The sequence below is a fragment of the Armigeres subalbatus genome, chromosome 2 (genome assembly GCF_024139115.2).
Source record: "Armigeres subalbatus isolate Guangzhou_Male chromosome 2, GZ_Asu_2, whole genome shotgun sequence".
Taxonomy (NCBI): Eukaryota; Metazoa; Arthropoda; class Insecta; order Diptera; family Culicidae; genus Armigeres; species Armigeres subalbatus.
The window spans coordinates 395,252,520-395,280,502 of record NC_085140.1 but is presented as its reverse complement, the minus strand read 5'-3'; the positions used below and the strand labels follow the sequence as shown (position 1 = coordinate 395,280,502).

At 41.3% G+C, this 27,983-nt stretch overlaps 1 protein-coding gene across 1 annotated transcript; it reads right to left on the bottom strand.

Moving 5' to 3' along the window:
* Positions 1-10,498: 10,498 nt before the first annotated feature.
* LOC134213216 (serine/threonine-protein phosphatase PP2A 65 kDa regulatory subunit) lies at positions 10,499-27,700 on the bottom strand. The gene is made up of 6 exons (XM_062691959.1): positions 27,536-27,700; positions 27,239-27,351; positions 13,837-14,484; positions 13,011-13,776; positions 11,254-11,523; positions 10,499-11,185 (listed from the first exon to the last, which is right to left on the bottom strand). The coding sequence occupies exons 2-6, from the start codon at positions 27,329-27,331 to the stop codon at positions 11,178-11,180; spliced, it is 1,785 nt and encodes a 594-aa protein (XP_062547943.1). The 5' UTR covers positions 27,332-27,351; positions 27,536-27,700; the 3' UTR covers positions 10,499-11,177.
* Between the last annotated feature and the right edge of the window lie 283 nt (positions 27,701-27,983).

Below are 27,983 nucleotides of genomic sequence, written 5' to 3'. Positions count from 1 at the left end.
TTTCGCTCTCTTTTAACGTCCATGCTTCATGTCCATAAAGGGCCACTGATAGAATCAGAGGTTTCCGTCTGCAATACGACTTTACACTTCACGGGAAACATCATTGTCACAAGCGTTCCAACGAAAAAAAAAATTCATCTGTTAGATGCACTCACTCAATGAATTTTATTTGATTGTTAAAAATTGTGAAAAATAAAAGAGCAGATTTTTTGCCAACTGTGTAGGACATCTCTGTTCACGTCATTAGGCTTATCGTTCGTTGGGGCATGGATGCTGATCAGGCTATAGTTGAAGAATTTGCCCTTCATTCTCAACATGTAAATACAGTCACTTATCGGCAACATTGATCAGTTTCATCATTTACAAGAAATGAATAAAATATTATTTCCTATTATCACAAATGCTTATTGTGAGTTAGGTATCTTATTCTTGACTAAATTTGCTGCTGAATGATATAACCTTCGGGTGAATTTGCATTTATTTTTTGTTAAAATTTTAACAATAAAATCAACATTAATTATTGAACTCACAGCAAGCTGCCAAAAAAGCACTCAAAACATGAATAATAACATAAAAAATTAAGCTCGTGCCTATTGTTATGTGATAAGCAATCTTATTTTCTTGTTAATTCATAGTTTTTGTTTCTAAATTTTGATATATATTGTTGAAAAACCACTAGCGGTGATGATGTCTTTCTCGAAACAATCGATGCACATCGCTTCAGCGTAAGAGATTTCAACTATAATTGCATACGCTTCTCTATAGATAAATAATTGATCAAAGCTAACTCAAATTGAAAAATAAAAAAACTCGGCAAAAAACATTTTTTTAAAACAAGTTTAAAATTAACAAATAATTAAGAACAATAGCCTTAAACGTTCTACATGTAGCAGTACTCGTTTTAAAAACATGAAAAAACTATGATTTCACTTACGGGGGAGATATTTACAAAACAATTTTAAAAAATGATCAATGTTCCCCTGGATTACTGTAAGTGTAGAATCTTCGGTAGGCTACCTTACCAGGGTTGCGCTACCTACATCGCGTTGAAGATGCTGACACGATGCAGAATGGTGTGCATAGTTTTGCTTAGAGTCCCTCGCTGGCACTCGGACGATGTCCAGCCTCTCCTAACACGGGGTACAGATGCTGTTGTGAGCCGCTCCTAACATGGAGAAAAACCGCTTGATCAGATTTGGGCTTCCGGAGAGGAGCAAATCCCTCCTGCCCTGTCAGCATACGACCATAGTTCCCACCGGGGTTGGTTACCCAATCTTCCTTATGAGCAACCCGGTCAGCGCCACGATGTGGTAGGGATAGGAGTTACCGCGAAACGGGGTCTATTTTATTGCTTCAGGTACGCATTATACAGCATTTGCCATGCCGATATATACATTTTATTTATTTATTTATTCATTCAGACTAAGGCCGAAGTGGCCTGTGTAGTACATAAGAGTCTTCTCCATTCGGCTCGATCCAGGGCTACACGTCGCCAACCACGCAATCTACGGAAGGTCCGCAAGTCATCAAGTCATCTCGCCTTCTTGTGTCTATCGGATCATTGTCGAGAACCATTTTCACCGGGTTACTGTCCGACATCCTGGCTACGTGCCTCCACCTGCCTCCGCGCCTCCGTCCGCCATCTGCACCCCACCATAGATGGTACGTAGCACTTTCCTTTCGAAAATTCCCAGTGCACGTTGGTCCTCTACGAGCATCGTCCAGGTCTCGTATCCGTAGAGAGCTACCGGTCTAATAAGCGTTTTGTAGACAGTCAGTTTGGATGCGTCTTCAAATTTATCTGCTGGCATCGTTATCGGAGGTCACCAGTGGACTCAAGTACACGAATTTTCCAACTCGTGCTGAGTGGCTTACATTATCCTCTTTCGAACCTCTTCCTATCATGTACTTCGTCTTCGACGAAGTTGATGACTTGTCCAATTCATTTAGCTTCCCTTTTCAGTCTGATGTAGGCTTCCTCCATCTTCTCAAAGTTACGTGCCATAATATCTATGTCGTCGATGAAACCAAATAATTGGGCGGACTTATTGAAAATCGTACCACTCGTGCCGATCCCTGACTTTCGTATTACCCCTTCCAATGTGATGTTGAATAGCAGACACGAACACCATCACCTTGCCGTAACCATTTGCGCATTTCAAAGAGACTCGAGAATACCCCTGAAACTCGAACTACGTACATCACCCGATCCATCGTCGCCTTGATCGACCGTGTCAGTTTATCGGGAATTCCGTGTTCATGCATTAGCTGCCATACCTCGTCGGAAGTCGATGACAAGATGATGTGTGGGCACGTTGTATTCACGGCATTTCTGCAATGCTTGGTGAATGGCGAACACCTGGCCGTGGTAGAACGTTCGCCTATGAAACCCGCCTGATACTTCCTCAATTAGTGCTAGTCGACGGTATAAAATTTGGGAGCCCAAGTTACATATTAAATTTAACGCTTTTGAAGACCATAATTTACTCTATAGGAGTGTTGTAAAGTTAGAATTAGTTGTTGCCACAATCCTGCTTATCGCCCTGTTTGTAGATGGGACACACGACATATTCCATCCACTCCGGCGGCAAAATCTAATGCTTCCAAATTGTGGAAATGACCCAGCGTAGCTCTAGCTACTTCATCACCACCGTGTTTAAATAGCTTCCCTGGTAGTTGGTCAACCCCCGGGGGCTTTGTTGTTTTTCCGCCGGCCAATCTGCTCCCGGATTTCCTGGAGATCCGAAGCCGGTAAACGTATGTCCTGCACGCGTTCTCCCAGGTTCGTCACCATACCGCCATCTTCGCCTGCCACATCGCCATTCAGGTGTTATACATTTTGTAATAACTTATTCAGACTACAAGACTCGAAAACATCCTAGAGTGGACCGATATTCAACCTCGCCATCTCAGGATTAGCAATTCTAAGTATTTGCTTGCAAAACTAACTTTTTTTTTTTGTCTTTATTAAGGAGACTTTCAGCCCTAGGCTGGCTCGTCTCCGGCAAAACTAACTGGAGTCCTACTATAACCAGTGTTGAAACCTATATTTCAGATGAAAAAATATGAATCCATTGATTTTGGAAATTTGGAATTTTCCAAGCTTTTATGCGGAAAAGAACAGGCCTAAAAACAAATTCTGGTCAAGTAGAAAATGAAAATAATTTGTAAGGACTTGGCGGGTCACGCATCGCTGAGCATGGAAGAATGTTGGAACAAACTCCAGTTTATTTAAAAAAAAAAAACAAATATCTTCTAATACAGGCACACCAGATGCCCAGTGTTTTGACTTTCAAAAAGTATCACAACAGATCAAAATTATGCTCTATTCAATATAATTATCGTTTGCATGGAATATATGAACAGGAAATGTGTTTTTATATTGGAAAATCCTCTTTTAAAAGTATGTTTTTACTTACCCTATAAGGGGGTAAATGAAAATTTGGTTTTACAATTATTTTTTATCCTAAAATTATTTTTCAAAAATCTTGTTCGCAGGCATATATAGAATGGATAGATGATTAGTTGTGTCATAAATATCATCAATTTCAATATTATACTTAACTTCTATGACTTAAAGAACATGAGCTATGCGATTCCCTTTACCGGCTTACCCCTCTGTAAATTACTGAACTCCATCTTCTACAGTCACTCTCAAAATTGAGCGTACAGCATGGATTAGATGAATATATTCAAAATTCCAAAGGAAATTTAATTGTTGGCTCGGTTGTTTTTAATGCATTTCAATATTTATCCCTTCCTTCAATGTATGCGTACATAAAATGGTTGAAATTTTTTCTCTAAAGTTCATTTATTTGAAAATAATCTCAAAATACGCCTATTAGATGTGACAAAATTGAGCGTACAGCTAATGTTTTTCTATAAAATTTCTTATTATAAACACGATTAATGTATTTTAATATTGTTTTTTCATGATTATATTTATAATAATAAACATCCGCTACTTAAACATTCAATGTTTTGAAATTAAACCATGTTTTAATCAAAATGGCGAACAAATAAGATGTATAAACAATACTATTTAACAATTAAATGCTGCTGGGCAAAATAGATGCTCTAAGATATAGATTTCACCGGCATCGTGTCTTATATATGATAGATAATCGAAATCGAGCGAGACATACGATTAGTTTGGGAAAATTCAGTCGGTAAATGATGAAAACAGATGTAAACATACAAAGAAAACGACAAATGTTGGGAACGGCATATTTCAAAATAAGTATAACTTTATTTAAAAGTCGATGTATAGGTAGCTTATAAGCTCAGGACACTCATTAATAATAATATCCCAACAAACAATTTTAGCTGAATAAGCTAGATTTTTAGCTGAAGAACCATATTTCGAACGAAACAAGCCCTTCATCAGCTTCCGATGTTTGTTGGGATTAATAAAAGAGCAGCATACGGATACATTATAAGATATCATTTTATATTTGAAGACTCAGTCACCGTAGGAACAAATTTGGTTGAATCATTTAAATTCACCAAGATATCATTAAATAAGCTGCCGAACTCTTAAAAAAGTTTATTTTTACTCGCCACATGGAAATCATCCAATTGTATCCCTTATGGTAACAGACCGTGTAGTTCAATGCAAATTTAATTATGAAATTACGATTTTAGGCTATCTTTTCAATATTCAATCAGAAGTGCTCTACGGGATTGAAAAGCTGTTTTTATGTTCGGTACCTTAACATGCACCTTGTACTTTTAGAATTTGACTGTGAATGATTGGATTCAATAATATTACTCTTAATGATAGACCTGAGACAATAATCGAGCTTTAAAACAAATTTATGTTAAAGACATACTAAATTTGAATTATGTCATTTCTAACATTTGTCGTTTTCTCTGTATGTTTACATCTGTTTTCATCATTTACCGACTGAATTTTGACAAATTAATCGTATGTCTTGCTCGATTTCGATTATCTATCATATATAAGATACGATGCCGGTGAAATATACAAATTAAAGCATTTATTTTGCCCACAGACATTGAATTGTTAAATAGCAATGTTCTTACCTCTCACTTGTTCGCCATTTTGACCAAAACATGGTTTAATTTCAAAACATGGAATGTTTAAGTAGCGGATGTTTATTATTATAAATATAATCATGAAAAAACAATATTAAAATACATTAATCGTGTTTATAATAAGAAATTTTATAGAAAAAAATTCGCTGTACGCTCAATTTTGTCACATCTAATAGGCGTATTTTGAGATTATTTTCAAATAAATGAACTTTAGAGAAAAAATTTCAACAATTTTATGTACGCATACATTGAAGGAAGGGATCAATATTGAAATGCATTAAAAACAACCGAGCTAACCATTTAATTTCCTTTGAAATTTTCGAATGTAGTCAACTAATCCATTCTGTACGCTCAATTTTGAGAGTGACTGTATATAATAAAAATGAAATGGTCTGCGTTCGTATCCGCATAACTCGAAAACGGCTGGATGGATTTTCTTCACCCTTTCAGCAGATATGTTTGTTTGCGTTTCCGACGGGTTTATATGATATTTCCTGATGCGAAAATCAAGAGTAAGGTTGTGTAAATCGTGAATAACTAAAATTAATAATCGTATGGAAATTTCTCATGGGCAGTTCAGAACGCGCATTTTCGCCTAGGACAACGTCTGCCGGGTCGACTAGTGTAGATATAAAACTAAAGATATGTTCTGAACTCCAGAACATTTTGGAGAACCAAAAAGGTCTGTAATAGCTTGTCAAAGTAATGAGTGAAATCCTATCAGCTCAATGGACCTGCTGGGGTGTTTAACGATGTACGGATACATCGCTTAGGGCTTGATTGATCGGGTAGATCACATGTGATGAGCTCCAGGACGTTCTGCAAAATCAAAAAGATCTGCAGTAGCTTGAGAAAGTAATGAATAAAATCCTATCGGCCCATTGGAGCTGCAGAGATGTTAACGATGCACTGATACATCGCACAGTAGCGGGCCCTCATACAAATCCCGGACAAAACCTGAGATTGCGTTCAAAACTTCACCACAGAGTAATTTTGAAACGTTGAATTCATTTTGAGGTTGAAATGGTTATTCAACATACTTTATGTTATCCAAGGGTCTCCGAAGCCCAAGCCCTACGATATAGAACAAAGACAGCGTCCTCATTCTAACATTGCATCAGTCAATTTCCCGCTTTGGCGCAGCTATGCGCAATTCACCACACTTAGGTACTAGCGGAAAGTAGACAAAAAATAGATTTTAATACATAATACTAGATCTTTTCGAATCTTTCCCAAAAAAGTTTAGCCAAATTTCATTTTCCCATACATATTTATTTGGGGGACACTTTGCGGAATGAACTTCAACAAGACGCCAAAAATTAAATTTACATGCTACAATTAACAAATTTTGGAACTAGCTCATTCAATTATATATTGTATATATTATTAAATTAAAAAATATATGGGCTTCACGAAAATCTCGAAAAAAAATCAGTGAAATCCTATCGGGTCAATGGACCTGCTGAGATGTTTAACGATGCATGAATATATCGTACATCGGTTTTGATTGATGGAGTAGATCGCATGTTCTAAACTCCAGGACGTTTTGGAGACCCTGAAATAGTTTACGTTTGTTCAAAACTTGATCAATTTATGTCTTTTGATCTTTAAGACATTTTTGGACATATATCTCAGCTTAGGACATTTTGTTTCTAGACATATTTCCAAATACACTGGGGTCGCTTTTTACGCGACTTTTTTTGCCCGAATTTATTTTTTTACGCGATTTTTCGAAAAAGTCTTGAAATCACGTAAAAATTATAAAAAGTTGATTTTTGATCAATTCTTGCAAAAGTCGTTTTTTACGCGGATTTCGGATTTTACTGGATTTTACGCGGTTTTCAAAAAAAAAATTTACAAGGGAAAACACTTAGAGTATTTAATGGAGAGGAGATACATACTATGCTGGGTCATTAGAGCAAAGGCTATCAGTCCCGAAGATCATTAGGCCACAGCCGTTAGACCGAATGAGAAGTGAGAAGTGAGAAATGAGGAGTAATATGTTAGATGCGGGAAGTGAGTCGCAAGAAGGGAGAAGTGAGACGGGAGAAGTAAGAAGTGAGAAGCGAGAAGTGAATATAATGAGAAGTGGGATGTGAGAAGTGGTAAGTGAGCATTGAGAAATAATATGTGAGATGTGAGAAGTGATAAGTGAGAAATGAGAAGTAATATGCGAAATCTGAGAAGCAAGGGAAAAGTGAGAAGCGAGAAGAGAGAAATAGGAAATACGACGTGGAAAATGAGAAGTGTGAAGTAAGTAGTGTAAAGTGAGAAGTGAGGAGTAAGAAGTGAATAGTGTGAATTAAGAACTGAGAAGCAAGAAGCGAAAAATGAGAAGCGAGAAAGAAGAAGTAAAAAGTTGATGAGAAGTAAGATGTGCGACGTGAGGAGTGGGAAATAGGAAGGGAGAAATGAGAAGTAAGAAAACGGTAACGAGAAGTGTGGTGTGAGATTTGGGAAGTGTGAAGTAAGGAATGATATGCGAGTAGTGAGAAGTAAAAGGTGAGCAGTGGAAAGTGATTTTTGAAAAGTGAAAAATGAGAAGTAAATAGTGAGATGTGAGATGTGAGAAGTCAGAAGTGAGAAATGAGAAGTAAGATGTAATATTTAAGTTGTGAGATGTAAGAAGTGAGAAACAAGAAGGGAGAAGTGAGAAATTAAAAGTGAGAAGTAAGAAACGAGAAGTGAAAAGCGAGAATTGAGAAGTGAGAAGTGAAAAGTGAGAAGCGGGAAGTCAGAAGTGAGAGGTGAGAAGTGAATAGTAAGAAGTGAAAAATGAGATAAATATGTGAGGTTTGAAAAATAAGAAGTGATAAGTGAGAACCGATAAATGAGAATCTACAAGTTAGAAGTGAGATTTCGAAGTGAGAAATTCGATACGAGAATATGAAAAATTAAGTAAGATGTGAGAAGCGAGAAGTGAGAAACGAGAAGTGACAATGAGGGCCGAGAAGTGAGAAGCGATAAATGAGAAGTGAGAAATTGAATACGAGAAGTGAGATGTAAGATGTGAGAAGTGAGAAGTAAGAAGTCAGAATTTATTGGAGAGAACTGAGTTGTGAAAAGTGAGATGTGTGAAGTGAGGAACGAGAAATGAAAAGTAGTAAGAAATGAGAAGTGAAAACAAGAAGGATGAAGTTAGAAGGGAGAAGTGGAGAGCAAGATTTTTTTATGTACAGGTTATCCGACTTCGTCAGTAGATGGGAATAACCAGCGCGGGGGGGGGGAAACATACATTTTCAGTGCAAAACGTAAACAAACGGGCATAAATTCCATACAAAAATCCAAGATGGCTGAGTTGGGGATATTGACAAGTCGGATAACCTGTACATAAAAAAATCTTGGTGGGGAGTGTGAAGTTAGAAGCGAGAAGTGGGAAGTAAGAAGCAAGGAGCGAGAAGTGAGAGGTAAGAAGCGAGAAATGAATAGTGAGAAGCAAGAAATGAAATGAAGGTGTGATATGTGAAAGAAGTGAGAAGTGAGATTAGAATAAAAAGTGAGAAATTTGAGAAGTGAGAAACGAGAAGTGATAAGCGAGAGCCGAGAAGTGAATGGAGAGAAGTGATTTGTGAGAAGTGAGATGAGATATGAGAAGTGAAGAGTGAGAAATGAAAAGCAATATGTGAGATGTGAAAAGTGAGAAGCAAAAAGAGAGAAGTTAGAAGAGAGGATTGAAGTGTGTGATGTGAGAAGTGAGAAGCAAATAGTTGAGAAGTGAGAATCGAGAAGTGAAATGTGAGAGGCTAGAAGTGAGATGTAAAAAGTGAAAAATTAGATAAAGATGGGAGATGTGAGAAGTGTTTTACGTGAATTTTATGTCACACGTTCCATTGCTTGGATTGCAATCGTATGACGTCATGCTCGTTTGGCTACACTAATTGAGAATTCGTTTGGCTACACTCGTTCACAGAGTATCTATAATCTAGACTTTCTGATTTGGGTACAATATTTAGACCACTACCCGGGATGCGGGTAGTTGTCGAGCAACTCGATAACATTATCGAGTTCGCAAGCGGAAGGCAGAACATCAGTAAGGAATTGAAACAGAACCTGCTGGTGCAACGCCATGCTGTACGAGTCGCAAGACAAGAACAGGACGTTTTTATAAGCCACCCGGGGGAAGCGAGAAGGCCGGCAAAGGTGCCAAAACCGAGGCCTACTCCTTCCTCAGAAGAGCAACTATGGCCGAAGAGGCGATTGATTTCGCCCTGACGGCCAACGAGGAGAAGACTGCGCCAAACCAAAAACGGCTCAGACAGCAAACAGGCGAAGGTGATCAGAGCAAAGCCAAACAGTAGGCGACCATAATAGCCAAACGTCGTCTTGACGGAGCAGATCGGGGTGTAGTGGAGCCCGAAGGGCTTGGCCCAAAAAAGCGAAAAACACCAACCAGACGCAATCGCCGGGCCGCAATAAAGTACCGGCCGGCAGATATCATCGCACAAGGGACCGAAAATCCCTGGTAGCTGGTCAGTAGTTCGAAGCGGAAGTGGAGCGCATCTCGAGTTGCAAAGAAAGTTGTTGGTGAATGATTCTTGGAAAGCCAAGAAGTTATGCTTTGTACACATCCTATTATATGTAGCACAAGGAGCATGCCCCGAATTTGAAACAGGTCGACAGACCTTTGGTTACGCGTGTAGATCAAAAGCCAAAGGCCTTACTCCAGGTATTTCTTGGATGGACAAGAAGTTTTTTATTATAAAAGAGGCTTTCAACTCTTGGCTGGTTCACCTCTGGCGTGGCCGAGAAGTTATGCTTTGTACGCATTCTATTCTATATACCACAAGGAGCATGCACCATATTTGATACATGTCGATAGACCTTTGGTTACGCGTGAAAATCGCGAAAAATCAATTTTTGATTAAAAGTCGTTTTTAACGCGGTTTTTGGGATTTACGCGATTTTTTTACGCGGATTTTTCCAAAGGTTTTTTACGCGTTTTTTTTTTAAGTTTAGGAAACACGTGAAAACCACAAAAAATCGATTTTTCCTAAAGTTTTTTACGCGTTTTTTGGGATTTACGCGTAACGCATCCCCCGCTTAAAAACCGACTCCAGTGTACATCAAGGATAAGTATTTCAGAACGGTTTGGATGGCCTAGGAAACCCAAAAAAAAAATTTCGAAGCTCATTTAGTTATATGTATCTATACTAACTAGTTTTGGCAGGTTCCAGTAAAAAAACCAAATACGTACGTTAAATCTCCGTAAAAAAAGTCGTCCTGAAAGGGTTAAAGGTGTGACTACTGGTCACTCGCTACCCAAGCAGTCCTCATTTGAGGTGGTACCGTTTCTTCGTTTCGTTGCCGTTTCTGCAACAGACGACACCCCTGTCATGAACAGACCTCTCAATCTATGATCAATCTCAATCGCTGCATAACAGATTAGAGAAACTTTCCACGGCTGGTCGACAAGATGTGAAAAATAGGAAAAGAAATGAAATGCATTTTTTTCAGTTGGGCTTTTATTGTTTGTTAAATTATTATCTTCTTATACGTTAGGTGTTGTCACCATTAAATTGTAAACTTAAGCTTATTTAATGTAACTGGATATATTTCCGGTTCTCCTTTGTGTATGTCATATGATCTTTTGTATTTATTCACTTTTCGAAAATTTGTGATTTTTATCTGCATTTATAAAAAAAAACTTAACCCGCAAAATAGGAAATACCAAGTACTAAGTAAATTAATGATGATTCCAAAAATGCGTTTTGTCTGATAACAGCTTTCCCCTTTTATTTCGGCAGAACTAACTAAGCTCTCATTGAAAAAGGGGTGTATTCCTATTCGCGAAAAGAAAATTCTATTGTATTTTCAGATAAATTTGAAATTACGAAATGTCATTTTTATACAAATCTGTCCGGACTTCCAATTTATTAAATTGTTGTTTTTTTTCACTTTCAATGATGTTTTCCTAATTACATATCTTTCCTGCTTTTTCTCAGTTATGAAGCTATCTTTATTTTCATGAAGCATAAGGAAATAAATAGAATTGAATCGTGCTGCTTGCGTCTAATCGGATAAGTAGTTTGTTGTAGGTATATCGCTGAATTAGTAATGGATTTATTTCCTTCTAACTTACACATTAACAATGCATACAAAATTTATCCTGGATACACAATTTAGGCGGCTGAAAAGAGAAAATAAAACCAAGATAAGATGATGAGGAAGCCGTGCCGATAAGTCAACAATACTCACCAGCAATTCCAACCATTGCCTCAGAGGCGAAATACTTTACATCGACGTCCGTGTCGGTGTTTAGCTTTTCTAGGATCGGTTTAACATGCTCGTCGATAGCGGCCTGGTCCAGGAATGGAGACAACTTCTGTAGCGTTTTGGCGACATTGAAGCGCACATTGGCAACCGGATCCGTCGACAGAACCTTGATCGTGGGCAGGAATAGTCGCTTGATAATATCGGCTCCGACGACATCAGCCAGGGCGTTGATACAAAATAGACAAGTCATTCCTGAAAAATGGGAAATAAACATATTTCAATACCATATTTTCAAAACGACGTCAATTTGATGAATCTGATAACACCTCCACGTAAACCAGCACCATCAATACGTAGGTGAATGGTTCGACTACCTGTTGCTGGTGTTGTTTTGCGTAGGAGTGCTATCAGATTCGTCAAATCGACGTTTGAATCTTTGTTTATAGAAGCAGATAAGTTTTGAAATATTGGCATTGATTTTATATTAACAGTACAACCACAGACAAACAGACACATTGAACATTCTCTTTTCAAATCTATCGTCGCGTTGTATAAACACCAACGACATCTGTTGTTTTCACTAATGTGAGTAAATCACGAACCAGATGGCGATAGTGATCAAACGTCTGTTTGTCTGTGGTACAACTGGATAGCCATGTGGCTGGATAGCCAATGGAAAGGATAGGATGAAACTCTTCTAAAATATAAGTTTAGTTAAAAATAATTAGCAGTAGGTACGTCACACTTTACTACATACAGCATATGAAAAAGCCACACCCTGCACTGCAAACCGTTTTTAAAGGTGAAGATTTTGAATTTTTAAGGGCCAATTTCTTCACCTCCGCTTAGTGCTTAAACTAGGTTTAATCGTATGGGTAAGCATCGCTTAAGAGTTAAGCGGAGGTGAAGAAATTGGCCCTAAGAGTTTCAAACATTTCTTCCGATTTACCCTGAATATGGTTCATAAAATAGAAAAAACGAAAAAATATTGCATGCTGAAATTACAAACAATTTAGCTAATAATTCGTTTCAATTTTTTTAAAGAGTTGGCGTAGTTTTTCAGATTATTTTTCATAATTTTTTCTCAAATCATAAACCATCTTCAAGTCAAAATTGTATGAAAAACTTCCAGATCTAATTTTTCAATTGCTGGGTAAATTTGAGAACAAAAATCAAACCGATGTTGTTGATGAAACAAAAAATTCACTACAACTTAGCGCATTATAAAACAGCGAAGTTCAGCGTTAATTATCTGGTAAAATGCTTTTCGGGCCTACAACACAGTAACGTTCTAATAATACACCCCGGAAATAATTATAAGGCATTCGCTGATTCGCAAAATGATCATGTTCGAGGACCAAAATCTCGATTTCTAGCAATTATAATGAGGACATGTTTGGTATCCCAGCCTAAAATTTTCAATAAATAATCATTTTTTGTATGCATGTTTATTGAAAAGGCATTTTTCAGTTGGAAATAATTATAAAGCCACTTTACTTGTACGGAGCTCCAAATTTAAGTCAATTATAGGCTGGAATGCCAAATATGTCCTCAATCTAATCGCTAGAAATTGAGATTTTGGTCCTCAAACATGACCATTTTGTATGAAAATCAGCGAATCTCATTGGATTCAAATCATTGGCAATAAACCGACACGAAATAAACTATAAAGAATCTTTCGAATATAATCCAGATACCCCAGAAAACTAACGCCAACATCACAAAAAAAATATACTCACTGTGCAGATAGTTGCTGTTTTTGTACATGACCAAAATCTGATTGATGATATTTGTTTCTGCCCATTGCGTTCCGAAAGTCTGTACAATCTTCTTCATGTTCAGCGTGGCAGCCTCGCGGATGGCGTATACATGGTCATTTAGCCAGTTGAAGCAGAGATCTCGCAGTTTCTGATTGAAATATTCCTGTCCCAGCTGCCCAGCCAACAACGGCATGTACTCAATAATTGCCAAGCGTACGCGCCATTTGGTGTCTTCGGCCAGCTCAACAATGGCCGGTAGCAGCGATTGAGACAATTGTTGAATTCCAATAACGTCATTGATACAGTCCAAGGTGGAAATAATATTCAACCGCACCTCTGGCCATTCGTCCTTCAGCTGAAGCAGAAAGAGCTGCAGCAAATGCTCAATGGTGTTGTTACGGCCCAGTATCGGACTGAGACCCATAATAACCGAAGCAAGTGCCGATTTTACGTGTTGGTTCGGATCGGCCACCAGTTCTTTAACGTACGGCAGAATCGAACTCATTATGATTTGCTCTTGACTGCTCTTCTCAAGATTTGAACAGAACTCGGTCACCTTAGTTGCAGCTGAGGCCCGAACTTCAGCTTCAGAGTCCTTCAGTAGGTATTGGAATGCCGGAACCAAGTCAGTTTTGGTTATTTCCGGACCAACAGCCTTCTGTAAGCCTGTAAACTTTTCTGCAACCATATATCGCACCCGCCACGAAGAATCGTTGACACACTGTCGCAGAGTTGGCATAACGCTCTAAAATAAAATAATCAATGTAATTCTTTATAATCACCCGTCCATCAAAATGCAACTTACATGTTCTACATCATTCTGAGGTAACAGCTGGGCAATGCTGACACAAGCCTCAACCGCTAACAGTCGGACTGAATCCTGATCGTCCTGGGCCATCTGCACAAACATCGGGATCAAATCCGACTCCAGATATTCCAATTCGACGACCTTGGCAAATTCACCGAGCTTTCCAGCGGCAGCTCGTCGAACCATCGGAGTTTCATCCTGGCAAAGCTGACGGAAGTTATTCCTCAGTTCAGCTTTGACTGCAGCCGACACTCTTGGGTAGCACACCGAGAACAGTCCACAAGCGGAAGTGCGAGATGTGAACCAATCTCCCGAAACCAAACGCTGTAGGGTTGGTACAACGTGCACTTCCAAATCCTGGGCACTGTGCTGAGCCGCCACAATTCGCAGCGATTCGACTGCCTTGTCGCGGACGACGGTTTCCTCTACGGTCGACAATGACTCCAGCGGAGGAATCAAATACATGGCGTACTCGGGACCTCCCACCAAGGCGGTGAAGTTGCCCAACTGCTCTGCCAGCGCCAGCAGCACTTCATCTTCGTCGTAGATGGTTTCGGTCAGGAATGGAATCAGCTCGGTGCGGGTACGCTCCTCACCCAAGGCCAGGGCGATGGTGGATAGCTTCTTGATCGAGTTTAGGCGTAGCTGAAATAAAAACGGAAGGAAGACATGAATGGATTTCTTGGTTTTTGTAATTTATTTAGTAGGAGAGAAAAATTCCTGAAGATTCAAAATGTAATGAAAGCATTTATTCTTCAATTTGTGAATAAGGTTTTATTAAATACCCACATTTATGGTCTTCCCAATCTTTTGTTTGGTATATGAAGGATCTGAGTTCTTTAGAAAAAAAGGACTTTCATTAGTTACACGGGAAATAATTGGTCGGGGTTCAGCCAAACCGCACCAAGCGGCTTTTCGACTGACTTGTAATATTTTGTTCGTACAAGGAGTACGGAAATAGTTTCATATCAATTTAAGCATACATTTGCAGTAGGATATCCTCAGTTCTGGGGTTGAGGGATATTCCATGCGATTTGCGATCTATTAAATCTGTTAAACGAAAGTTTGAGCAGAAAAATCGGCAATTTTTCGTTGGCGCTTGGTGTGATTTGGCTGAACCCCGACCAATTGTCCCAACAATTAATGTCAATTCTTGGCTCATGGAAGCAATAAAACTGCCATAGCTCAAATATTGGCATCTATAGCGCTCAAATATCGAACTATAATTTTTTGGTAGCCAAAGAATGTTGTCGGGGAACCCGGGGCAAAAAGGGGTAAGGACACCCTTTGATTTCCCTGTAAAACAGGACAATTTAGCATGGTCAATGACTTCTGAACCTTCTTCGCAGTCTTATATTGTAATATTCATCATATTTTGTATTGAATGTCCAAAATTTTGCAAAATATTGCTGTAACAATTTTTGCTTCTTAGACCTAGGTAAAAATTATAATAATCACATCACAGAAAATAAGGATTTTCGAAAGGCATTTTACATTTAGCTAGAGTTAATCGAAGTAGGAACCAAGTTTACAATAATTACAAATATTTCTAACACAACACTACTGTTTGTAGTGTCTTTTTTTGCGAAAATATGCATTTAAATGTACTATTGACAATCCGGGGCAAAAAGGACACCTCTGCCAGGGGCAAAAGGGTCACTCTATGAATCGCACTTCGGATTGAACATAACCTTGAACACAATTGTCAAACTGTTGTTATTGTTACGATTTTAAAGTGACTGGTCGATAATGGTTCGTAAGTATAAGCGAATTTCGACGCGGAAACAATGGTCATCCGCCAGCATGACCGCGGCCATAAAAGCGGTAACCGAATTCGGAATTCCGGTGAAGCGAGCGGCTACCCAGCACGGTGTTCCTCGTCGAACGCTGATCAACTATTTGAAACATCCGGATCGACAGATTGATACTTGCGACTTGGGTCGCTTTCATCCAGTGTTTAATCCGCAGCAGGAGGACGAGCTCGTTCAGCATATACTAAACATGGAGCAACGACTCTTTGGACTGACAACTCGCGACTTCAGAAGCTTGGCGTTCCAGCTGGCGGTGAAGAACAATATTAAACATCCGTTCAACACCGAGTCCCAATTGGCCGGTGAAGATTGGTTACATGGTTTCCGTCATCGCCACCCTGAACTGTGCCTGCGTATTCCTGAGGCAACATCCGCGGCCCGCGCTGCAGGATTCAACCGAGTGGCGGTATCGAATTTTTTCGCTTATCTTCAGACTGTCAAGAAAGCTAAAGATTTCCCAGCGAGCCGAACGTACAATGTTGATGAAACATCAGCTGTGACCGTAAGTAAACCGGAAGTTGTTGAAATTTAAATTGACCTTATCACAAACATTTTTATAGGTGCAAACCAAAAAATCAAAAGTGCTGGCGCTGAAAGGAAGACGACAGGTGGGTTGCCTGACTTCCGCTGAGAGAGGTGTCTTGACCACAGCTTGTGTATGTATGTCAGCAACGGGGTACTACATACCTCCTATGCTTATATTACCGCGAGCACGCCTCACGGAGTCCCTAAAGACTGGTGCCCCGCCGGAAACTCTATTCAGTTGCAACGGTAGTGGTTGGCTAACAATTACCGATTTCAATACGTGGTTCGATCACTTTTTGGAACACAGCCGGCCGACTGCTGCAGCTCGAGTGTTGCTGATTCTACATGGGCACGTCACGCATACCAAAAACATAGCCTTCCTCGAGAAAGCCCAGCAAAACCACGTGACGGTGGTTAGTTTGCCTCCTCATTGCAGCCATCGTATGCAGTTTCATGGCTCCCCTCGAGCTTTTCGAAAGCAATCGAAGCTTTCCTCAGGCGGAATCCAGGAAAGGTTGTCACAGTCAATGATGTGAGTGCCTTGTTCGGAGAAGCCTACTTGAAGACCGCAACAGCTTCTGTGGCACAGAGTGGATTCAAAGCTACAGGAATTGTACCCTTTAATCAGTTCATTTTCACTGCGGCCGATTTCGCACCGTCCGACGTAACTGATGTTCCGGAAGCCATGGACCAACCCGCTGAAGATGACGCTCTTACAATACTGCCGCATCCTGAGCATGTCGATCAATCTGCCGAGCCATCAATACCATCTACCAATCCAATTCATACATACCCATCGTTGGAACTTCATATCGAAGATGACGACGAGGGCTTCTTCCTCGGATTCGACGAATCTGACCAACCGATTTTTCAGAAATTCGATGGGGTCTATGTCGATGAACCTATGCCTTGCTCTAGCAAGGCAGCTGCCAACGTGTCATTCGCAGGGAGTGCGTTTGATGTCACTCCTGAAGATATCCTTCCGTTACCAAAGGTAACCGTCGAGAAAATTCGTAAGAAGTCAAGGCGTGAAAAAGCAACAGAATTGACTTCAAGCCCCTACCGGCGAAGTCTCAAAGGATTTCGTGCTTCGAATGACAGAAGTCGAAACGCAGATCTAGAGTTACTCCGAAATATACGCGAAAGTCAAAAGTTGGTGAGCAAACCTCATTACAAGATACACTGTGCGACAACTGTGGAATGGTTTTCAGTTTGTCTGAAAACGGGACAGGTTGGAGTAAGTGTGGACAATGTGGTCTGTGGTTTCATACATGCACACAGAATAAGTGCCCGTCGTGTTTGATTTAAACTTGTATTATTCATTGGATCGTTTTGTATGTATTTTCATGAAATAAAATCCTATAACATTGCGGGCAGCAGGGACTATGTACAAGGGCTTGACGATCCCTCCCCAGGCCATCTGCGAGTTGTGGGGCTTGCCTAGGATGTGGTGGGGTTTGACAGTGGGCCCTGTTAAACCTCTATAAAAAGCTGCATGTATCCGCAAGTAGGCCCCACCAAAGCGACCGTGTGCCGCTCAAAGCGCACAAGCCCAAGTCCTGGTGTTAGGTGGGACGCTAAACAGCCCTGACACGACGGCCCTCCGACGAGACAGGAGGTTTGCGCTGGCCCAATAAGCCGCCTAGAAAACCAATCATTACGAACAATATAAGAGATAATGCGACTCGATATAATCGGCAAAGACCTAGGCGACGAATACAGGATCACGATTGGAAGCTTGGAACATGGAATTGCAAGTCGCTAGGTTTCGCAGGTTGCGACAGGATGATCTACGATGAATTACATCCCCGCAACTTCGACGTCGTGGCGCTGCAGGAGATCTGCTGGACAGGACAGAAAGTGTGGAAAAGCGGGCATCGAGCGGCTACCTTCTACCAAAGCTGTGGCACCACCAACGAGCTGGGAACCGGCTTCATAGTGCTGGGTAAGATGCGCCAACGCGTGATTTGGTGGCAGCCAATCAACGCAAGGATGTGCAAGCTGAGGATAAAAGGCCGTTTCTTCAACTATAGCATCATCAACGTGCACTCCGTGGAGATCCGATGATGAGAAAGAAGCGTTCTACGCACAGCTGGAGCAGACATACGATGGATGCCCACTGCGGGACGTTAAAATCGTCATCAGTGACATGAACGCACAGGTAGGAAGGGAGGAAATGTATAGACCGGTCATCGGACCGGATAGTCTGCACACCGTATCGAATGACAACGGCCAACGATGCATAAACTTCGCAGCCTCCCGCGGAATGGTAGTCCGAAGCACCTTCTTTCCCCGCAAAAATATCCACAAGGCCACATGGAGATCACCTAACCAAGAAACGGAAAACCAAATCGACCACGTTCTAATCGACGGTAAATTCTTCTCCGACATCACGAACGTCCGCACTTACCGCAGTGCGAATATTGAATCCGACCACTACCTCGTTGCAGTAGGCCTGCGCTCAAAACTCTCGACGGTGTACAACACGCGTCGAAGTCGGACGCCGCGGCTTAACATTGGGCGGCTACAAGATGGTAGACTAGCCCAAGAATACGCGCAGCAGCTGGAAGTGGCACTTCCAACGGAAGAGCAGCTAGGCGCAGCGTCTCTTGAAGATGGCTGGAGAGATATTCGATCCGCCATTGGTAGCACCGCAACCGCTGCACTTGGCACGGTGCCCCCGGATCAGAGAAACGACTGGTATGACGGCGAATGTGAGCAGTTAGTGGAAGAGAAGAATGCAGCATGGGCGAGATTGCTGCAACACCGCACGAGGGCGAACGAGGCACGATATAAACAGGCGCGGAACAGACAAAACTCGATTTTCCGGAGGAAAAAGCGCCAGCAGGAAGATCGAGACCGTGAAGAAACGGAGCAACTGTACCGCGCTAATAACACACGAAAGTTCTATGAGAAGTTAAACCGTTCACGTAAGGGCCACGTACCACAGCCTGATATGTGTAAGGACATAAACGGGAACCTTCTTACGAAGGAGCGTGAAGTGATCCAAAGATGGCGGCAACACTACGAAGAACACCTGAATGGCGATGTGGCAGACGAAGATGGCGGTATGGCGATGGACCTGGGAGAACGCGCGCAGGACATAATTCTACCGGCTCCGGATCTCCAGGAAGTCCAGGAGGAGATTGGCCGGCTGAAGAACAACAAAGCCCCTGGGGTTGACCAACTACCAGGAGAGCTTTTTAAACACGGTGGTGAGGCACTGGTGGTGAGAGCGCTGCACTGGGTCATTACCAAGATTTGGGAGGAGGAAGTTTTGCCGCAGGAGTGGATGGAAGGTGTCGTGTGTCCCATCTACAAAAAGGGCGATAAGCTGGATTGTAGCAACTACCGCGCAATCACATTGCTGAACGCCGCCTACAAGGTACTCTCCCAAATTTTATGCCGTCGACTAGCACCAACTGCAAGGGAGTTCGTGGGGCAGTACCAGGCGGGTTTTATGGGCGAACGCTCCACCACAGACCAGGTGTTCGCCATTCGCCAAGTACTGCAGAAATGCCGCGAATACAACGTGCCCACACATCATCTATTCATCGACTTCAAAGCCGCATATGATACAATCGATCGGGACCAGCTATGGCAGCTAATGCACGAACACGGTTTTCCGGATAAACTGACACGATTGATCAAAGCGACGATGGATCGAGTGATGTGCGTAGTTCGAGTTTCAGGGGCATTCTCGAGTCCCTTCGAAACCCGCAGAGGGTTACGGCAAGGTGATGGTCTTTCGTGTTTGCTATTCAACATCGCTTTGGAAGGGCTAATACGAAGAGCAGGGATTAACACGAGTGGTACAATTTTCAATAAGTCCGTCCAGCTATTTGGTTTCGCCGACGACATAGATATTATGGCACGTAACTTTGAGAAGATGGAGGAAGCCTACATCAGACTGAAGAGGGAAGCTAAGCGGATCGGACTAGTCAGCAACACGTCAAAGACGAAGTACATGATAGGAAGAGGTTCAAGAGAAGACAATGTGAGCCACCCACCGCGAGTTTGCATCGGTGGTGACGAAATCGAGGTGGTAGAAGAATTTGTGTACTTGGGCTCACTGGTGACTGCCGAAAATGGCACCAGCAGAGAAATTCGGAGACGCATAGTGGCTGGAAATCGTACGTACTTTGGACTCCGCAAGACGCTCCGATCGAATAGAGTTCGCCGCCGTACCAAACTGACAATCTACAAAACGCTAATTAGACCGGTAGTCCTCTACGGACACGAGACCTGGACGATGCTCGTGGAGGACCAACGCGCACTTGGAGTTTTCGAAAGGAAAGTGCTGCGTACCATCTATGGTGGGGTGCAGATGGCGGACGGTACGTGGAGGAGGCGAATGAACCACGAATTGCATCAGCTGTTGGGAGAACCATCCATCGTTCACACCGCGAAAATCGGACGACTGCGATGGGCCGGGCACGTAGCCAGAATGTCGGACAGTAACCCGGTGAAAATAGTTCTCGACAACCATCCGACGGGCACAAGAAGGCGAGGTGCGCAGCGGGCAAGGTGGATCGATCAGGTGGAAGATGACTTGCGGACCCTCCGTAGACTGCGTGGTTGGCGACGTGTAGCCATGGACCGAGCCGAATGGAGAAGACTCTTATATACCGCACAGGCCACTTCGGCCTTAGTCTGATTAAATAAATAATAAATAATAATAACATTGTTAAGTTCATAAGAACGTGTATTTTTATTTACATACTTTATCTGAATGAAAAGCATACGCTATATTTGATAAACTACTTTATTACATCTTTTTTCGATGTGTGTCCTTTTTGCCCCGGCAGGGTGGCCTTCTTGCCCCGCTCATTGTTTTTCAATAAGAAAAACATCAAAAATAAAACATCAAAGATAGATTGCCGTTTCCGTCGCCGTTCCGGTGTATTGCGTTTGGTGCTTGAGAGCCGCATTAAAACTATCAGGGAGTTCTATATGGTCAAACTTCCATAGAAGACCTGTCTCAAAATGGTTACCGATTCGAACACTAACAGTTGTATCCTCCAATATTTGTTAAGCTCGTCGTTCTTCCTTCGACAGGAGTGGCACCACAAGTTGTGTACCACGGTCTTCTTCGGCCATGTGAGCTCAAACAGTTTCTGAAAAAGACCGCTTGGTTGGATACGCTTCCATCGGTCGTCGATGGAAAGAGACTTGAAGCTGCGACAATCCTGGACACGGTGACCAGCGCCCTTACAAACTGGACACAACTTAACTTCCTCCCGCTTTGTAGAAGGAATCATTTCAACACTATACTTCATATCACTACTCAGAGGGCATTCACATTTCCTTTCGACTTGACCACGCAAGCACTAGACCTTCCACTGATGGTGTTGTAAACTGTCACTATACTCACTGTTCTCACTACGCTGGACTAAAGGTTTTAAGGTTCACTTCAGGAAATCCCTGCAGATAAGAACCCCATTCCAATGAATCGCCTGCTTTGAGCGTGCTTGCAGCGGCACACTAGGAGTTAACTTTCGGAAATCAGTATGGCGAAAGGCATCTAATGTTTAATATCTCAAAAATAAGCACCTTAATAGAAAAAATATTTAGTTGGCGTAGTAGCGGACAACTTCTTGCATAACCGGTACCAAATAGTTTTCCGTGAAAAGTTCCTACGGTTAATAAAACCCGCGTTAGATGTCTTTCGCCATACAAACTTCAGGTGGTTAACTCATGCTGGCTATTTTGCGGATATACGATAGCGCCTGGATGTGACAGCGGCGGGTAGAAAATCAGCCAATGCCAATGATTCATTGTAGATGGGGTGGTAATTTGGCGACAAGTTCTGCGAGAAAAGAGGGGTTTAACAGGTGTGCGATTTGTCTAGCAACTTCTAAATGATCGCATAGGCTCTGTACGGACATCCCAAAGTCAATGATAGTTTAGAATTTGTCTACTTTCGGCGATGGAGCTGATCGCACTTTTTCCAGTATGGCGTCAATTAGCAACTCCGGTCTACCATAAAGTAGATGGAGTTACCATTATATGAGGAATCGATTCGGGTAGAAGTAATCGGCTTTGAACTGCCTCGTATGCTACGCCTTTAAGGCTTCGCTGAAGACGGCATAAGAGTACCCACAAGCTAGTGTAGCGTTTATAAAACTATTTCTCGGGTACTTATTCAAAAGGACGTATGTGATTTTGTAAACAAAGATTCAAACGTCGGTTTGTCCAATCTGATGGCACTCCCCCGCAAACCAACACCACCAACAGGTAGCCGAAGGCTTCCTCTACCTGTCTGTGGTGATGGTTTGCGTGGGAGTGCTATCAGATTCGACAAATCGGCGTTTGAATCTTTGTTTACAAAATCACATACGTCCTTTTGAATAAGTACCCGAGATTTACATATGAACACTGGCCAATCGGCTGGATTGCCAGAAAAGAAGGGCATGACTTGTCTAGCAGCTAACTGCGAGGGAGCGAGGCTGATGTGTGCACCAGCGTTAGAGGCGAGGCGACTATTGAAGGCGGCATGTCGGTCGAAGCTAGTTGTGGTACTACGTTGGCCTAGTTATACACCTGCTCATGCGTTGGAATCGATTGTACCACTGGTATTGTGGCGGCAATTCTATTGAAGATACCATTACTATTAGTATCCTCGATATGTTTCAGACCTGTTTCCGAAATTCCTGCTTGTGGAATGTTACCCGGCTGGCAACTATTTCGATGGGTTAGCAGCAATGGGTGCTTGAGCGAGCTGTTTCACAGGCGGACTTTTTTCTTACAAAACCACTCTCTATGGGGCAATATGGGCATACCTGCACAGAGCAAGATATTAGACCTTAATATGCGAACAAGTTCAAATTTTAGTAACCGAATACAAGAATATTATCAAGGATTATATATTATCAAGGATGTTAGATTCATTACGGATAAATTACAACACCGCATTACTGCGATCGGAACAGAAAAAATGACCATAGATCAATTGAAATGTGTCTGTGCAAGCGGTGAAGAGTAGCAAATCGGTTCAGTCCGCTGTTGTGCGGCTTATTAATCTCATTTTGTATGTAATACTATAAGCTGTTGTTGGAATATCATATTCATCTATATTACGACACTTTTCTCTCCCAAAAACAAATTTTGGATGGGTGGCCCATACTGCCCCAGATAGTGGACCATATTGCCACGTATAGTCGGGAACACACATTAAAATTAGTACATTTTCAAAAGTGCATTCCAATTTTCAAAAACTTTTTTCATCATTCATCGACGTAATATGAAAAGTAACTCTCCCTAGTATAAGTCAACTACGTTTGAATGAGCTTTTCTGCGCTTTTTGGAACGATTTCCTTAGGCGGCCCATATTGCCCCGATCACACCTACCATAATTGGCAGCCGTCACATTGCACCATAGATTCTTCACTGTTCATTCGTTCGCACATTGCGCATTCTGACCGATATTCATCGAGCGTGTGTGCGATGTTCGATCAAATGTTCTGGTGGATCTCCGGAAGGGATCCATCGGGATTCTGACTTATATCGACGCGTTACTAGAAACTGCTGACGATTTATCAAAATTTTGTTCCTAAAGTTTTCGGCTAAAGACGTCCTCCACGCGGTCGATTTTACTCACATAAATCGGTTTGCATGAAAGCTTAAGGACGGTTTTACCGATCGGAATGAGTTCCGTATGCTTCCTGCATGAATAGGCTAAGGTAAGTTTTAACAATAGAATTAAGTAACTTACGATTTGCATGAAGCTCGAAATAATTTAGCTAGGAACAATTAATCTTAGTAACTAACTTGACTTCCTTGACTTAATGTACAGTGTAAACTAAAAAGTTGTCGTACCCAATAAAAATTACAATTACAACTAACAATTTTAGCATGTAACTAGTTGTAAGAAATAGTTTAATTTTAATTTTATCAATATAGTTTAAAGTAGTTATCAAATTATCTCCACCTTAGAATTATCAACTGTTGCAAGCACAATAAATTCACTTTTAGAATTACTTATAAAGTGCATGACACACCAATCGTCACGGTCTAATTATTTGCTGTTATCCTGACAGGCCTGTCAACGAGCGCTCCGCCGTCACGGTATTGTTACCAGAAGGGCGGTTAGTACCAACAGTCCCTAAAATATTCTTTGAAGACATATAATATGTGTAGTTGGTCAAGATTTTCATTAAAAAATGTTTATGTTTTTAGAAACTTTCTTTTGTAATGCTGATTTCTTATGAAAAAATCCAAGTTTTCACCAACTTTTGCTAATTTATCTGTATTTCAGATTCATTCAATTTTTATAATATTTTTTTAGTGTCAAGTCTTTTATTGGACTATAGTTTAACAGTGTGCGGGGTTATTTAGAGACAAAAAGGCAACAGTAAAAAATAGGGCTGCTTTTCTTGCTCTGGGTGGCGATCTTGCTCCATCCTCCCCTATTACTATAGAGCATTTAAACAACTTTGATTTGGCTGTTAATATTGCTCTACTAACGCAACGATGCTCTGAATTCTTATATGTAGAGTAAGCTGAACAACCTAGCCGAACGCACCTCTATGGCGGGTCCCAATATCGCCGTCAATTAGACCCAAAATCGTTAAATACCAACACGAAGAACCCATCCAACATTACGACAGCCAGTTAGCGTCGAACAGTGGAACCAAGATCGACATAGGCGCACGAATCAAGCTAGCGCTGCTTTTGCAAGTTTAAGAAATATTGTCTATCCGGAACAAAGTTAGAACGCTTTTCATACCGAAGCTGGATTTTTCTCCAGATGCAGGAAACTTTTTTAAACAATTAGTTTGACAGACAAAACTTTGGATGAAAGTTCGGTTCAGAAGTCCCGACTTCCGAATTCTAAGTTGGTGCTACGCTACGCCGGCAATATATGGATATCTAATTAAAGCTAAGCTCATTCAAATAAAAATCCATCGACGATCCCATCAAAAACCTATTTAAATGGAAATTCGAGAGCGTAAATAGAGGTGGGTTGGCCACTCATTACGAAGGTCGGCGACAAAATCTGCAAGCACTGGACTGGAATTATGCAGAACATCACAGCAGTGGCAGACGCAGTGGCGGCGTGGCGGCGCAGACTCAATAAAAAAACCCAGATTAATCCACCTAGCGTTGGTGGTGCCTTTCTCGCCTTTAGTTAAGACACCAACCTTATATGGAGTTTATATGGTCCGATGTACCATTTTCTTAATAACTTTTAAACGCAATGACCGATCGTTATAAAATTCAATAGTCATCAACAAGGCTTTGTCCCCTGTCGAATAAAACTTGTTGCGAGAAAATCGGTTAAGGATTACTGTACGAAAAGTTGTCTAATGTTTTTTATAGCTTTTGTGCACACACATACGCACACACATACACACTAGAGTGGGGCGTTATGGTCATTTTTTCAAATCAATGGTTTTTCGAAGCCATTCTGGGTCCCGAACAACTGTGCAGAATTTGGGACCGATTGGTTGCTTCCTCGCTTTCCGCATCGCGTTTGAAGTTTGTATGGAAATTAGTATGGGAGAACGTATATTTTTGCATTTCTACTACTAGAGGTTTCAGTTCATGTTAAACCAAGTGGCAAGTTTGTATGGAAATTAGTATGGGAGAACGTATATTTTTGCATTTCTACTACTAGAGGTTTCAGTTCATGTTAAACCAAGTGGCACATTGCGTTAAAGTATAAACCAAAGGATGCCGAATAACTTTGCTGAAGAAGGCACGTTGCTGGAACGTCCACGAAAAAAGTTATAACGCTTCGAGCCTTGAGTGTTCAAACCATATGCAAAAAATCGTTTATTCTGCCAGCACTGCCATACTACGTAGAGCAATAATTTAACTGAGTTTTATTTCAAAATAATTGATCTTATAGGGCTTTAGAGCTAATGGGAGCTATCCGGAATTATTTCACAAAGAAAAAAATTCAACAAGAAGCAAGATGGGTTTTGCTCTTCGATAACCATAGGTTGTCCGGTAGTGCTGGCAGAAACATTGATTTCTTGCATATGGTTTAAACAATCAATTTCCGAAACGTAATAACAATTTTTGTAGACCTTCCAGCTACGTACCTTCTTCGGCAAAGTCTTTCCGCATCTTCCAGACTATATGCTAACGTATTGAGTCACGTGATTGATGATAAATTGAAGCCGCTAAGAGCAAAAATGTAGAAAAGTACGTTTTCCCATACTAATCCCCATGTAAATTTAAAACGCGATGCGGCATGCGAGGTTGCAACCAATCGAGCCCATATTTTGCACAGTTGATTGGGGTCCCAAAACGGTTCAGGAAAACCTTGATCTCACTTGATCGGACGAAGTTTGCGTTTTTCCATACAACTGCGTCCCACTCTAATACACACATACATACACACGGACAGACAGACATGTGCTCAGCCCGTCGAGCTGAGTCGATTGGAATATAATACTATGGGTCTCAGAGGCTTCTATAAAAAGTTCGTTTTCGGAGTGAAATGATAGCCTTTCGGTACAACTTAGTTGTACGAGAAAGGCAAAAATATGTATTTAAAAAGTAAGTCGACAGGAATCTGACCTGGGCCCAAATCAAGATGGAAACCTTTTCGTTGGCCCTATGTACCTCTAGAGGTACTTAGGATACATGATTGATGTGAAACCCTCCATTTGTCAGAAAAAATCCTTAGTAATTATGCGGCAATTGGGTCTAAACCTACTTTCTATATTAAATTATCTTGTGGTTCCATATCAAAAAGTTATACCGAAGAATGAACCCCTGACGAATAAAGGAACAAAACCTGTTAATTCCATAATTTGCTATACGTGAAAACTTTTCAAACGTAGGTATATCTATAAAACAACGAACGCAGAATAAATTGCATGTTGCGAATCAATTAACTCAATCGAAAGTTTTTAAGAGAAATCAATGTCTCTCGTTTCAACAGATAACACCCTCCCTCTACTGTTGATGATATAAATAAAATGCTAAGCATCCGACTACAAGCACTCTTTCTCGGAAGCACCTTGACCCGTGCAGCGGCGACCTCTCTTCAGGTCGCATAGTGCCGAACTTCCTTCCCAAAGAAATTTCCTCGACCCCGGTTCACTAACCTGAATATCCTCGTTCTTGAGCTCATCGATAAGCACCGCGATCGGGTAAAGTGAATCATCCGCCGCTTTATCACCGCTCGTACTGGCAGCCATGTTTTGTTATGTGCTGTGTTCTGCAAAATACACACGAAAAATCCTCGATGAGAAAAAAGGTTCTCGCCTTCGCAAGACAGATCCGCTGTTTTCTTCTTCTTTTTTCTAACACCAGAAATCCGTCGTAATCGCACCAGAAAATTATCTTTTTCCTCCGGAAAAAACACACCCCCGCATCCAAAAACACCACCGATACAATCTCACCTGTTGGGGTTTCGTTTTTGAACTAGTTCCAGAACGATCGCACTATTTTTTCCGACGGAATTTCGCTCACGGTGATAACACTTTTTTCCTTCCCCCGAAATCGCGCAACCGAAAGGAGTGTGTAGTGCAGCACTCAGAGTAAAGAGATGAATGAAAAAATGTCACTTCGCGAGTTTGATTCGGCATCACGCACACCGATTTGAAACTTTTTTAGCTTTTTGGTTGGTAACGCCGCCTAGCTGTCAAGAACTGTCACTTTCGACATAGGGATGATCAAACCGGTTTTTAAATTTCTTTAGTCGCGCCGCAACTAAACTCGCCGAATTCGTAAAATAAAAAAGCGAGAACATGCGAGAGTATTGGCGATTAAAGGTTGCATGAAGAAGAAGAAGTCGAAGGATGATATTAGAAAAATATTGCATGGGGAAGCATACGGAAATTTTTTTAA